At 41.6% G+C, this 15,707-nt stretch overlaps 1 protein-coding gene across 2 annotated transcripts in view; it reads left to right on the top strand.

Moving 5' to 3' along the window:
* The first annotated feature begins 837 nt into the window (after positions 1–837).
* Positions 838–15,707, top strand: part of LOC311138709 (putative Bax inhibitor 1) — a 33,979-nt gene continuing 19,109 nt past the window's right edge. Inside the window, exons 1-3 of one of the 2 annotated variants that reach the window (XM_084173501.1) lie at positions 838–970; positions 11,569–11,667; positions 12,130–12,238. In XM_084173501.1, the coding sequence (XP_084029627.1) occupies positions 11,612–11,667; positions 12,130–12,238 (165 nt within the window). In that variant the 5' untranslated portion in view covers positions 838–970; positions 11,569–11,611. The remainder of the gene's footprint in view (positions 971–11,568; positions 11,668–12,129; positions 12,239–15,707) is intronic. The other variant, XM_084173502.1, reaches the window with a different exon arrangement.

Genomic DNA, 15,707 nt, shown 5'->3' with positions numbered 1-15,707 from the left:
TTAGCTGCAATGACTCCAACCAAATGCTTCCTGTATTTGTTGATCAGTCTCTCATGTCGCTGTGGAAGGATGTTAGCCCACTCTTCCATGCAGAACTGCTTTAATTCAGCAACATTTGTGGGGTTTCAAGCATGAACTACTCATTTCAAGTCCTGCCACAACATCTCAATTGGGATTAGGTCTGGTCTTTGACTAGGCCATTCCAAAAATTCACATTTGTTGTTTTTTAGCCATTTTCATGTAGACTTGATTGTGTGTTTTGGATCATTGCTGCATGACCCAGCTGCGCTTCAGCTCACAGATGGATGGCCTGACATTCTCCTGTAGAATTCTCTGATACAGAGCAGAATTCATGGTTCCTTCTATTAAGGCAAGTGGTCCAGGTCCTGAGGCAGAAAAGCATCCCCAAACCATCACACTACCACCACCATGCTTGACAGTTGGTATAAGGTTCTTACTGTGGAATGCAGTGTTTTCACCAGGAATAATGGGACCCATGCAACAGTTGCAGCTAAAGGTGGCATAACCAGTTATTGAGTGTAAGGGGGGAATTACTTTTTCACACAGGGGAATTGGGTGTTGCAAAACTTTGTTAATGAAATAAATAAAATAAGTATAATTTATTTTTGTTATTTGTAAATTAAGATTCCCTTTATCTAATATTAGGTTTTGGTTGAAGATCTGACAACATTCAGTATCAAAAATATGCAAAAATAGAGAAAATCAGAAAGGGGGCAAATACTTTTTCACGGCACTGTATAAAGGTTTATTCAATGCATTGCATGCAACTGTTGCACATTTGTTGCACTATATTCGGGGCGTGTCTATCAAGCGCCTATGATGTCACGACGTACCCTATAATTTTCATACGTACGCATTGAAACAACAACAGCGTCAAAAGGCTAAAGTGCGTAAAGAAATAGCTTGCAAATCAATCTGTTGCTGACCACTGTGGAAATATCGACATCAGGTACGTTAAATAATATTTAATGCAGCTAACCAGTAAATTGTAAACGGCACCTGAGTTTATCGTCGTTTTGACGTGATACTGAAGAGCCAGGAAAGACCGAGAAGCAAAACGTCGTCGTTAGCCAGCAATGTCGATGCCAGCTACTGGTAACGTTGTTTGCGATCTAGTTAAATGGCTGACTTTCTACTCACATTTTGTTAACGATAAATAGAAACAAACTGTCCTGATACAATGTTTTATTTGAAGGCTTGTGCTTATATTTATAGTAGGCAATTGGAATTTAGCGAATGAACGTTAGCTAGCTCGTTCATTGTTTCGTATAATCACAATTTGCTTGATTTGCGCTTGATTGGGGGAGAGGGCCTTCGTTAGCCAAATTGGCTGGCTAACTAGGATAGTTTGACATCAAGTTAGATGTCTGGCTATCATGACAACGCCCCCTTCAGCCAGCCGCATCATGGTTTGGGAGCATCATGTTACACTATCTAAATATCTAGCTAGGTAGATTTGACTAACTAAAATTAACAATGACATGTAGGTTGTAGCGTGAAATGAGCTACCTACTGTAGCTTCCTGTTACACTTTGCCCTCCCAACGCGAAGTAGCGACTGTCATGTTGAATCCATTGCGTAGGTGGCCTGATGTAACTGGGCAATTGTTAACTCGTGTGCGATTACGACAAGGTTTCATCACATTAGACAGTTGTTTAAATATTTGTTTACGGTAGTTAGCCGTAATAGTTTATCGTTACCGGGGCGGGTGGGATTTTGGCCAAGATGTATTTACAGTAGTTTTGTGTTAGGTTATGCAACTGTCGCTAGCTAGCTATTGTCGAGATTGCGTAATTCAAATCTGGTATTGGAATAAGAATCAAGAGATCTTCAATCCAAGCTTAATTTATTATATGCAAAATGTATTGTATGATAAGTATGAAGGTTCGTATACGGGCTCACTGACAAACCACGCAGGGCCGACAGAGAACTAAAATTATTGTTTACAGAAATTTCTCAAGTACTCTTCTGTTGGCCAACCAGAGCAAAGGACTGAGTGTGGTTCAGCCAATCCGTTGGCGCAGGGGTTGGTCTCAACTCCTTGGCATTCCAGTTGTTGCCAGGCTTGGTTGCTATGATAATAACCTGCAGAGCCAGCACCGAGAATACACAATCTCCACTGTATCCAGGTTCAAGGACAGTTTCACAGAATACAAAGAGGCAGTGAGGTCTAGTACTTTGAGACACAAGTTCTTATCTCCCCTTACTCCCTAATGTTCCCCACCCTGTTATGTGAAACAATCCATATCAGTATATTGCTCCTCATTAGTGCATTCCTTCCAAGCTATCCATCACATACAAATCCAATTATGAGAAAAATAAAACCCAACAATTCCCTCTTTTGACGCCCTCTAGGGTGTCACTCATTAAAATACAATACAAACAAAAATAAACACTTTTATTAATAGACAATTTGATAATAAAAGTCCTTCAGTCCTTCCATCGACACCCAACTTGCAAACTGTTACTAGTCATCAAAGAAGTTCAAACCATCACATAAGGAAAGACAAACATTCACATGGCTAACTTGATTAATAAAGCATAAAACACAGGATTAATAGAACACAAAACACAAGATTATTAAAACTCTAGGGTGTGATTAAAGATTTTTAAAGGGACATTTTTGAATTCCCTCTTTTGACACCATTTATGGTGTCACTCTAAACAGAGTATAATCACCCTTAAGAATAACAGGATATGGAAATTAAATCACAACATTTAATGTTAATAAAAAATAAAAAATTATAATTTTAACCCTCTATTCGTCCCCTACACCTAACATGTACTGAGTTGGCTACCAGCCACCCAGGAATCCTTTACCTTCACATCAGGAAGAATAAACAATCACAGTGGTTAGTAAAAACATAAGGTAATAAATGAGCAAGAACTGAAAATAAATGCGTGTATGTATTTTACTAGGCAAACCATGGATCATACAGCTTGGTCTCAGAGTCAGTAGCAGAGTCACCCGCATCATCCTGGGCCGGTAACAACAGCATCATACCTGACGCCTGCACCGCTCCTACCACTGACCTCCTGAGACAGGGGACGATGCAAGCAGCACAACACATTAACAGCAAAAACACAATTATTAGGGTCAGAAATCCAGCAACCACCATAGAAGAGTACTCACCAAACCAGTCACTCAGCCAGGAAATAAGGCAACATCCACAAAGAACAAGTATACCCATAGAGGCCATAACTTCACCCAGAATAGTCACAACAATAGTTTTCCATTTACCAAATATGTTATCAAACCAATCGTTTATGGAGCTCTCAATACCAGAGTTCTCAACCAGTTCGTTCGCCAGCGTGGTGATGGTCACTCAAGCGCTTTGGTCACGGGCCCGTCCGGTGCTATATTGTTGGAGATGAAAGTACAGCACATATATCCAAACAGAACACAAACTCCGCCCCTCTCAGCCAAAAGCATATCCAACGCTATTCTATTCTGCTTTGTCATTAAGATAGTTGCCGCTGTCTGCTCATCTAATCCCTTTATTGCATCACAAGTGTGGTTTATAAATCTTTGCTGGTTATAGTAAATATAATTTATCCAATCGAAGTTTTTATTAATTGTTGACCAACAAAAAAATATTTGATTCAAACTCAGCTGCGATCTGATTCCTAGCTTTGAATTGTTCTGTAACCCCTCGAGGTACTCCTATCCCATCAATATATATATCCTTTCATCAAAGGATCCCGGGAGGAGGTTCTACTTTCTACGTGACAACTCACCAGTCTCTGACACGTTTGATTGTTTGCGTATGTAGGTGAGTTCACAATCAGTTATCACCACACAACCATCAGATGTCAGCACGGGCCTGCTTTTGGCTCCTATAATCCTCTTGCTGCAACAAAGAGGAGAGATTTAGTCATGGTCTCTTTAGGTGTGACATTCTCTGTGTGGGAGCAGAGCTAAGATGCCCTACTCTGTATCCTATCTTACTAGTCCTAGAAAAACAATTAGAATCCCCTGAGACTTCAAACGTAGGCAACCCAGGTCGGGACGACCCCGTTATCGGGCTTGCATGGAGGATAAACCTGACAGAGAGTCAAAGCCTGTCAAGGGGAACGGAGTAGTTGTCAACCCTGGTTTGGCTGTCCCACAGGCAAAACAGTCCTCTTTAGACATAGTTTTTTGCCGTATAGTGAATCCATTCCAACCACAGGTTAAGATTTCTATACCCCGTTCTCACCTGTACTACTTCCTCCAGGTCTATAGTTTTGCACTATCTTTACCACAGCCCCGGTCTCACCACCTCCCTCAGAGAGGTTTACTCTAGAATTTCCCCTTTCCCTACGTCTAGCTGTCTCCTATGCCTTTTCAACTTGTGTTAGGTTAACTACTACTTCTGGCTGAAACAGGAGGGTCCGTGTGTGTTAGGAATATGGCCCCCACAATCAGACAGCTACCTACCGTCGGGAGACCTGTGAATCCCCACCCTTGCCCTGAGAACATGTCAGATGCCAGAGGCCAACCCATTGCTTCACCTTCTATCGAACTCACACAGGGATGATCAGACAGGGTAAGGGAATCTTCGTTAAGGAGCCAACCCCCGGACCCTTGTGGTTATCGGATCTTTCTCCTAACTCTGTGTTTGTTCGTCAGGTGTAGCTGGGTTTGCCTTTTTACAGTGTGTGACATGCACCCAGATGGATCTCTCAGCTGTTCTGCTGGCAAAAAGGCAGTACTTGGTAGGGCCCTTCCCGCCAGGCCTGCTTCAGTCTCCTGGTTAGATAGAGTGGGTCACCTTCTCCTTTAATTCACCTGTGGGGGCACAAAACCTCTGACATACAGGTGTGGTTAATAAACGACCTTCTCACGTGTTCTGCTAGGGTGCTCTCTAGTTCTATGTCTGCCTGTCTGGTTCTGCCAACTGTGGCATTCTGTAAGGTCTTCCAAACACTTTCTCAAAGGGGGATAACCCATTTTATCTGGGGTTAATCTAAATTTCTTCCCTTCACTCCGTGATAACACTATAAAATCCATTTCCAATTGCTGGAAAGGGTACTTAGCCGGAGGATACTCACCCTGAGGTGCCCTTTGTCTGCCCTGGTGATTATTTTGAGCACAGATAACACATATTTTTTTTAAAAAATAATTAGTAATCCCATGTGCAACAAAGTGTTGTCTAATCTGTTCTACCATCCATCCCTCCTTTTGACACATGTCACTGCCCATGTGTCAATATTATCACCTACCTAACAATCACTTAGGTAATATTGGTAATTTATCATCCAATTGCCATCCCTTATTTTTATTTATTGGTAAAATAAACTATCTTAAAGTCCTCCTCTCATGCCTTTAGAATTTACCAGTGTGGATGATTAATTAACACCAGAAAGTTAAAACAGAGTTCAGAGGCAATTGAAATTCCATCCCATAGTATACCAAACATTACCATTATTCTAAATATTTAATAAATGTTACTTATCCCAAGTGTTCATTAATCCTCATGACATTCATTCTCATAAGAAATCATATATACCCCAAACTCAGCAAAAACCTAAAAAACTCCATAAAATTCACTGTGTGCTCCTCTAAGACCTATCACCCTTGACCTGCTGAAAACCCCCCAAAATTGAAACAATAAGGCTTTATAAACATCATACTAGGTGTGTTGTTTTTTTGTTTGAAAACCCAATTTGAAAAACAACCACAAATAGCCAGGCTTTAATTTGGTAGTTCACTTTTATGACCTAAATACGGCCTAACTTCACTACTGCTCCCCTAGCCCTTGGCAACATTCCAACGAGATGAGCTAATCTCTTTCTCCTGGTTATCCCCAGTCTTAACCCATCAATAATTGTTTGTATCAATCTAATTCCTCATTACTAATCTATAAAACCACTCAAAATTCCTCGAGTATACTATGATTATTTAATTGATTACCCTAACTCTGCTACATGTGATCTCATCTCAAATGATCCATTTATCAATTATTTATTCAACTCCCTAGGAAAACCTGTCTTCCCTTCTATTGCTCCTGTCCTCCCTGTATATGTCATATTTGAGTTTTTAGCCAATACAATCACAGTTACATCAAATGTTCCCTAATTTAATGGTATTTTCTTCCTAATATAACTTCCCTAAATGAGATTAAATCCCCTGCCTTCCTCTACTATCCTTATATCATTACTGGATCAATGATAATAACTGTAATAACTATCAATAATAATTGTAATAACTATTTCATATTAAATTGTGTCTTTTTTCTGATAATGTTATAATTGTAGCCTATTCCATCACTTTTAGTTTAAAATATAAGTTTATGTAACAAATCCATAACCCACCACAGGCTGGCGCTATTCCCCCATCACAACAGCCAATGTCACTTGCATCCACTTAACCAGAATACATTATCGTTCTAAAATGTACCAAAAAAAAATATATATTTCCCAGCTAAACATTTCAGTTCGCTATTCAATTTATTTAACTGTTCTCTCTGATTATGCCGTAATTAATAAAACAAATACTTGCTATCGTTGATTAGCATACATTTAATTATGTTCCTACCATCTGAACTGTACTGTCTCTCACCCTCCCCCTTCTCCTTCGGAGAGAGCGCATGGTAACCTTATAACATATTTACATAGCTTAAATAGAAATATTCTAGAAAAGTCTATCTAATTCAACCTTTCAGGTATATAGCCCCACTGCGTAAGCTTTATCTACTGTCCCTACCGGTGTTCGAACCAGGGACATCGCCAGTCACTTCACACCATCTGCGATGCTCTCAAAGTAACTACTTCCAGTTCATAGAGCAAGTGACGTCACCAAATGAAAATCGCAGTAGCTTTATTGTATAATTTAGTTTTTCTATTTAACCCCTAAACACGCTCGCTACAAATAGCCCATTCAACATTACCAAACCAAATACTCATCGTACCCATTCAATCAACACATCAGCCGTGGAATTTACACTCATAAATGCAGATTATTACTCCATGCCTTGAAATGATAAATAGATTTCCACTAATAGTACCATTAATGATCTCATCTTACCCTCTGACACAAAATGAAGTTCCCTCACTGTACCATGTTAGCTCTACCATGATAATTAGTTCAATTTAACCCTCTATTTGTTTTGTACTATATTATACATTACGTCTAAAACAACATTACTTATGGTCAGTTTAATCCGCCATCATATTATCCAACAACGCCACAATCTTAAACTCATATGGGGCGGCTGGCAGTTTAGTAACCAATAGCGCCGCGCCAACAACCGAGAGGTCACCGGTTACAATCCCCGAGCCGACCAGGCGAAAAATCTGCCGATGTGCCCTCGAGCAAGGCACTCAACCCCAATCGCTCCTGCAAGTCGCTCTGGACAAGAGCGTCTGCCAAATCACCAAAAATGCAAATGTAAATATTCTCCACTTTCTCACCCACGACGCTCGGGTGAGCAAGTTCAGAACATCTCTCGTCAGAAACCCACATGCGTTCCCAGCCATCTCCCAGTCTTTTCATGGCTCCAAAAGCCACACTTTCGCTCTCTCCAGCCCCTCCCCTCGCAACTCTCTCTCCCTCTCCTCTGGGAGCAGGTTCCTTCGAGGAGCTGTGTTAGTGTTTCCAATATTCTGTGGTTATTTAAAGTACTTTCATCTAGTTATTTAAATCAAATTATTCCCACCTAATTAGTTAAAGTTGGTGCACGTTTATAAACCGAATTGTTTAGGTCTAATTGTTTAACCAGTATTTTGCACGGTCAAACATCAAACGTTAAATCAAATCATAAACCAAAAAGCTTCAACCCAAACACCTAGAACCAGTATTATGCTATGTCAAACATCAAACACTGAATCAAATAATAAACCAAATTGTTTCAACACAACTATTCAAAACCAGTTCAGTCACACAATTAATCACTTTAGCTTTATGTTCCCAATTGTTATTGATGGGTTATATGGTTTAAACAATCACGAACCCAACAGTTATCCCCAAATTACACAGTTTGGACAGCCACAGACGTTTTAACTTCTAATTAGTTTTCTAACAAAGTATACAGGTTTGTCATTCACACTCTCATGCATACGACAACACTCGCACTGTCTTACTTTTAAAGTACCTCCTATGAGCCTCAGTCATAGCTCGCACTGTCTAAACTATTTTAAAGTACCTCCTATGAGCCTCAGTCATAGCTCGCACTGTCTAAACTATTTTAAAGTACCTCCTATGAGCCTCAGTCATAGCTCGCACTGTCTAAACTATTTTAAAGTACCTCCTATGAGCCTTAGTCATAGCGTCGCACTGTCTAATCTATTTTAAAGTACCTCCTATGAGCCTTAGTCATAGCGTCGCACTGTCTAATCTATTTTAAAGTACCTCCTATGAGCCTTAGTCATAGCGTCGCACTGTCTAATCTACTTTAAAGTGCCTCCTATGAGCCTCAGTCATAGCGTCGCACTCCCATGGGTTTAACCATCACAATTATCAAACATTTGCATAGTATATTATGAAATCGAAATAGTATACTGTAATTGTTATTTATAGTAGAATAGGGTTCACTTACATCAAACAGGTGTTTCACAAAATTAATTTGGATAAAGCCAATGTGCAAAACTTCAGTTATATTACAATAGGTGTTTTGCTTACCTTTTTAAAAGCCCGGGCAATTTGTGAAACACAGTTCGATGACAGTGATGTCCAATAGGCTGGGTGAATTCCAGCGAAGTTCCGCCACCAGATCACAGTCGGAGGTCACCAATTGTCGAGATTGCGTAATTCAAATCTGGTATTGGAATAAGAATCAAGAGATCTTCAATCCAAGCTTAATTTATTATATGCAAAATGTATTGTATGATAAGTATGAAGGTTCGTATACGGGCTCACTGACAAACCACGCAGGGCCGACAGAGAACTAAAATTATTGTTTACAGAAATTTCTCAAGTACTCTTCTGTTGGCCAACCAGAGCAAAGGACTGAGTGTGGTTCAGCCAATCCGTTGGCGCAGGGGTTGGTCTCAACTCCTTGGCATTCCAGTTGTTGCCAGGCTTGGTTGCTATGATAATAACCTGCAGAGCCAGCACCGAGAATACACAATCTCCACTGTATCCAGGTTCAAGGACAGTTTCACAGAATACAAAGAGGCAGTGAGGTCTAGTACTTTGAGACACAAGTTCTTATCTCCCCTTACTCCCTAATGTTCCCCACCCTGTTATGTGAAACAATCCATATCAGTATATTGCTCCTCATTAGTGCATTCCTTCCAAGCTATCCATCACATACAAATCCAATTATGAGAAAAATAAAACCCAACACTAAGTAAATCTGAAACATAACCAGAGATGAGACTGAGAACTGAGGCTTTAACTCAGGAAGCCCCTAACCCTTTACAACCAAGTCAGTGAATGGCTAAGCCCCATAACTGAGCTGCACTTGGCTCAGTTGGTAGAGCATGGCGCCTGCAACGCCAGGGTTGTGGGTTCGATTCCCACGGGGGACCCGTATGAAAAATGTATGCACTCACTAACTGTAAGTCGCTCTGGATAAGAGCGTCTGCTATAAAAAAAAAATAAAAACACAATCATGGTTAGGGACAGATCGACATTTACTGTGGGGGAGGGGTGGTCCAAAATAGGAGAGGGTTGTCAAAATTTGTTTTTTCCCCCCTTTGGGTAGGGTTGTGTGTGATTTTATTTTTATTGGGTACAGGGTAGGGTAGTGAGTTTTTTTCCCCCCTGGTTTACCTTCACTCTTCTGCTTGTATTTTCTGTATAAACAATGTCTTCACTTTTGATATTACCCTAATAAAGTTTAGAAACGTTTGGTATGGCTATTATTAAGCTTTAGCTAATGCAGGCTTATGATATGAAGGCAATTCGCCCGGCACTCCAACTGACTCCGACAGTTGAACTTGAGGTGAGGAAGACTGTTTCTGGCCTACCAGAGTTACTTCTATTACATTTACATTTTAGTCATTTAGCAGATGCTCTTATCCAGAGCGACTTACAGTTAGTGAGTGCATCAATATTTTTTTCATACTGGCCCCCCGTGGGAATCGAACCCACAACCCTGGCGTTGCAAACGCCATGCTCTACCAACTGAGCTACACGGGACCTCTATAATATAATGCTTATCTTTATACCAAATATTATATGTTCGAAAATTAGCCGCCTTCTGTATGTTTATATCTGTATAGCAGAAGCAGTAGGCACATGACATAAAGAAATGTGTCGTAGCATGCCACCGGCATATCTCTATCTCTCTGGGGTTAGGCCTACATCTTTCTGGGGTTAGGCATATATATATGTGTATGTATGTATGTGTGTGTGTGTGTGGATTTGGTTATTTCAGCCACACCCGTTGCTGACAGGTGTATAAAATCGAGCACACAGCCATGCAATCTCCATAGACAAACATTGGCAGTAGAATGGCCTGTACTGAAGAGCTCGGTGACTTTCAACGTGGCACCGTCATAGGATGCCACCTTTCCAACAAGTCAGTTTGTCAAAATGTCTGCCCTGCTAGAGCTGCTCCGGTCAACTGTAAGTGCTGTTGTTATGAAGTGGATATGTCTAGGCGATATGTCTAGGCGCAACAACAAGAATTGGTAGGCCACACAAGCTCACAGAATGTGACCGAGTGCTGTAGGGCATAAAAATTGTCTGTCCTCGGTTGCAACACTCACTACCGAGTTCCAAACTGCCTCTGGAAGCAACGTCAGCACAAGAACTGTTAGTTGGAAGCTTCATGAAATTATATATTTGTAACATTGGGAGGGGGTGAATTTTTTAAATTTTTCTAACACCTTGAGTTGGACCAGCCCCCCCTTCAGTAAATGTCAATCTGTCCCTTGCATTAAGACACCGAGCCAGCTGAGATATGGGTCGGAAAACGTACCGCAATGTAGGGATGGGATGCCACTGTACACAATTTGACCTTTATCCAAACGGCTCCATCAAGAACATTCAAATACTGCTAGTTTTCCCGGAAAACTGCCCTTTTCGTCCTCATGCTAGCTAGCAGTAGCCGCAGCAGCCATTATGGAATGGCACATCGCGTTTAACAACAAAGGAGCTGATTGGCTGACACTGCCATTCCTAAATGGCTGTGGTGGCTACTGCTAGCTAGCATGAGGATGAAAAGGGCAGTTTTTAATGTAACCATGATTGCGTTCCGACCCCAGTGCAGCTCAATGTAAATAAGCGTGACGGTAGGGTCGGTATCTTCTGCCAAAGCCCCGTACAAGACCTTAGTAATGAATGCAATGTAACTTAGGCTAATCCTAACACTAATTAATTCCATGCATAAGTGGAGGAGGCTACATATGTTCATTTTCAGACCCAGGGAGTTAACGTTTGCTATCTATTTGATCTACCCAAGCATGTGATCCAGAATAGATAGGAAGTGACAATAAGGTACTTTTGGTTCTGGTGATGCAGACAGACATGTTTTCACTTTCATTCTGAGTTCTACCATTCCAGTACATGTAGGCTAGTTCAAGTTTCTAAATTAAGAAGGCTGTGTTTATTTCATGCCGTTACTGTACTAATCAACAGCAATGTCTAATGTCCATCTCATATCTGTTTTGTTTCAGGACATTTTACTCCTGGGACAGGGTCCAACCAAATCCAGACAAGATGAACGTGTTCGATCGAAGTATAAATTTTGATTCCCTTTTTAAATTTTCTCAAATGTAAGTATCTTGGTTTACTATTTCCACACAATGTCTGACAACCGTAAGGAGACTGTGTCACCATGACTGTGTCATCATCATGAGTCATTCATTCAACGGAAGCAGTCTGTACTGGTCACAAACTGGTTTTGCTAGTGCTACAGACAGAGATGTGTTACCAAAGTAGAATATGACTAGATAGGCCTAACTGATGAGGTGGACATTTTTTGTTAGTGTATTTTCTGTAGAGCTAAACCTGTTCCTCGTACAATAAAAACTCTCCTCTCTATCTCAGCACCCGCTCCACTCAGGCTACAAGCCTAGCTAATTCTGGGTGGGGTGGGGTAGTGATACATAAATTAATCTGTGGATGTTAGGCTTTGTGGGTGTTGTATTTTGAAGAGTGTGTCAATATAGTTTACTCTTGTTGTCTTGCAACTTAATGAAGAACAAAAATATATATCTATTCCATATACAATACAGCTCCCACTCCACTCAGCTGCACCTGAAGAATGTCTACTCCAGCCTGGCCCTGTGCATGTTTGTGGCTGCAGCTGGAGCCTACGTCCACGTCGTCACCAGGCTCTTCCAGGTAAACAGAGGTGGTGGTAGAGGCAGCAGTGGGAACAAGTGCAACCAAACTAAAGCACTTTATTAGTGTGCTGTACTATTAAAGGGCCAATGCAGCATTTAAAAAAAATCTCAATATCAAATCATTTCTGGATAACAATTAAGTACCTTACTGGGATTTTCAATTTAAAAGTGTAAAAAAGAAACACAAATGGTTCAAATCAAATTTGATTTGTCACATGCTTCATAAACAACAGGTGTAGACTAACTGTGAAACGCTTACTTACTGGTCCTTTTTCAACAATGTAGAGTTAAAGAAAAAAAGATAGTGACACATGGCTATATACAGGGAGTACCAGTACCGAGTCGATGTGCAGGGGTATGAGGTTATTGAGGTAGCTATGTACGTATAGGTAGGGCCAAAGTGACTAGGCAACAGGATAGATCATAGACAGTAGCAGCAGCAGGTAACCATTTTAATTAGCTATTTAGCAGTCTTGGTTAGCAGTCTTATGGCTTGGGGTAGAAGCTATCAAAAAGAAAAGAGAACCAAGGCACTCTTCATATAATTCATTAAAATACCTTTATTTGTATGGCATGTTTAATGGAACAAAGATTTTAAAACTCTGATGCGTTTCAGCTGCATGGCCTTCATCGGGGAGTACAATGATACAATGTCTTCTTTTGAACAAACCATTTTCCAATCAACCCTAATTGAAGAGGGAGTGGTCACAGAACAGCCTATATTCCAAATTAATTGGACAACACCTAGTAAACAACACTATACATTCAACATTGAAATATATATGCTATCAAAATGCACATCAAGGTCAGAAGTATTAGAACCACTAGAAAAACAAAGTAGTTCTAGCCTTGAATAGGAGTGGGAAATTGTGAGAATAGGAGAGCAATACATTTTATAGTACGCTAGATGACGGCAAACATGGATCAACGCAGTCCAAACATGGCATAGGGCAATATGTCCACTAGATGACAGTAAAGGGACCGCTAAGACCCTACAGGAAAGGTGAAAAATCCATATCTTCCTTTAAACCAGGGTACTTAGTGGCCTGTAGTTTGTAAATCCCCCAACATTCCCTTTGGGTTAGCTGTTGAAGGCGGTCCCCTCATCTAATTTAGGACTGAACATGATCAATACCCTTAGCTTGTATGGAGGCAGGGTTGCCATGGTGTAAGGACTTGTATTCCCTTGCCATGGGGTAGTCTTTTATTTTATTATTATAATAAAAAAAATTGGGTGTAGATCAGCTTTAATATTGCAAATAGATTGTAGCTTCCATCAATGTAATTGTCTGCATCATTTCCAATCTATGGGGCAGTCTTTGTTGCCTACCTGTGTGGCGTACTTGTGTCCCACTAAGCGGTCTTAAAGGTGTCTCTTTGTCCGTCCAATGTAGAATACCTTGCACTGTGGACATTCCAATCTGTAGATGACATGAGTGGCTTTACAGATAATGAAATGCTTGACTTGATACTCCGTGTTAGAAGCTGTATCAGCAAAATACTTTTTCTGTGCAGTATTTTGTCTTTTGAGAGTCACCATTTTACATTTGAGTAATTTAGGAGACGCTCTTATCCAGAGTGACTTACAGGAGTAATTAGGGTTAAGTGCCTTGCTCAAGGGTGCATCGACAGATTTTTCACGTTGTCTGCTCCGGATTCGAACCAGCCAACTTTTCGGTTACTGGCCCAACACTCTTAACCACTAGACTACCTGCTGCGAAGGTAGCTGTGGACTAGTTTGTTATTTAGGGTAAGACCTCTCTTAAAGCTTATGACTGGTGGCTCTGGGAAGACTTTGCGTAGTAGTGTATGACTTTGGATGATTCCCCAATTATTTTAAAGTTCTCTGCTTCAGTGCTATATTTTGTAACAAAGTACACTCTGGTGCATCACGAGGAGCTCCCCTCTGCAAAAAGTCCTCTGTCAAGACGTCCTTGTCCCTGCATCTTTCAAAACCTGACTACTGTAACCCCGGCTCAAGAAGCGATTCTCCAATTCAGCAGATTGGACACGTCTGTTTCCTGATCGCAAATTCTGCAGACTATTTGGAATTGTCCATAAGGAATGTTCTCTTTTAGCCTTTTGGGGTGGAAACTGTCTGTTCAGGGTCCTGTTGGTTCCAGACATGGTCTTTCACACATTTTTGGGGCCTTCTTCTGACACTGCCTGGTATAGAGGTCCTGGATGGCAGGGAGCAAGGCCCCAGTGGTGTACTGGGCTGTACTCAACATTAGAGGTCTTCACAGGTCCCAAAAACTTTTGCCACACTCGGAGTGAGGCTCTATGACTGTAGCCTATTGCTGCTTTGATGACTTATGATTGGCCAACAGCACGCTACATGTGCAACGCTCCACTCGTGAAAAGCAAGGGCAGCAGCATAAATAATACAATTTCTCTCTACTGCAGCAGTCGCATTCGGATCTGTACGAGTCCTACCGGCCAAAGTCAGTTAAAATTACACATACTCAAGACCGTGACAATCAGATCCGACCCAGACCCGTGATATTATTTAGAATTCTGGATCCCGCTTGGGTCCTGGATCGGGTCTCGGGTGTTCGGGTACAGGTGGATCCGTGAAGACCTCTACTCACCACCCTCTGTAGCGCCTTGCGGTCGGATGCCTTGTAGTTTCAGTACAAAGCGATTATGCAGCCAGTCAAGATGCTCTCAATGGTGTAGCTGTATAACTTTTTGAGGATCTGAGGGCCCATGCCAAATATTTTCAGCCCCCTGAGGGGGAAGAGGCACTATCGTGCCATCTTCACAACTGTGTGGGGGTTTGTGGACCATGTTAATTCCTTGTTGATGTGGACACAGAGGAACATGAAGCTCTTGACCCGCTCCACTACAGCCCCATTGATGTAGATGGGGGAGTGCTCACCCCTCCGTTTCCGGTCGTCCACGATCAGCTCCTTTTGTCTTGCTGATGTTGAGGGAGAGGTTGTTGTCCTGGCACCACACTGCCAGGTCTCCGGTCTCCGGCCTCCTCCCTATAGGCAGCCTCGTGATCAGTCCTACAAACCATTGTGTCGTCAGCAAACTTAATGATGGCATTGGAGCCATGCATAGCCACGCAGTCATGGGTGAACAGGAAGTACAGGAGGGGGCTAATGCCACGCTCAAAACAACTGGAAACTCTGAAAAATACGAAGTAAAATCATGACGTCAGTGATCTTTAGGTCGGAAAGTCGGAGCTCTAGAAAGAGGCCAGAGTTCCCGAGTTGGAATTCCGAGTTGGATGACCGTTCAAATCGATTATATAGAGTTCCCAGTTGTTTTGAACGCGGCGTTAGCACACACCCCTGAGGGGCCCCCATGTTGATGGTCAGTGTGGCGGATGTGTTGTTGCCTACCCTCACTGTCTAGTGGCTGCCTGTCAGGAAGTCCAGGATCCAGTTGCAGAGGGAGGTGTTCAGTCCAGGGTTGTCCCCGACAAAACAAAAAAAAACCTTGGTTGACTGAGCGCC

Source organism: Coregonus lavaretus (assembly GCF_964263955.1).
Source record: "Coregonus lavaretus genome assembly, chromosome: 12".
In the NCBI taxonomy this organism is placed as follows: Eukaryota; Metazoa; Chordata; class Actinopteri; order Salmoniformes; family Salmonidae; genus Coregonus; species Coregonus lavaretus.
Note: the sequence above shows the minus strand (reverse complement) of the source record. Positions and strands in the feature narration are given on the sequence as shown.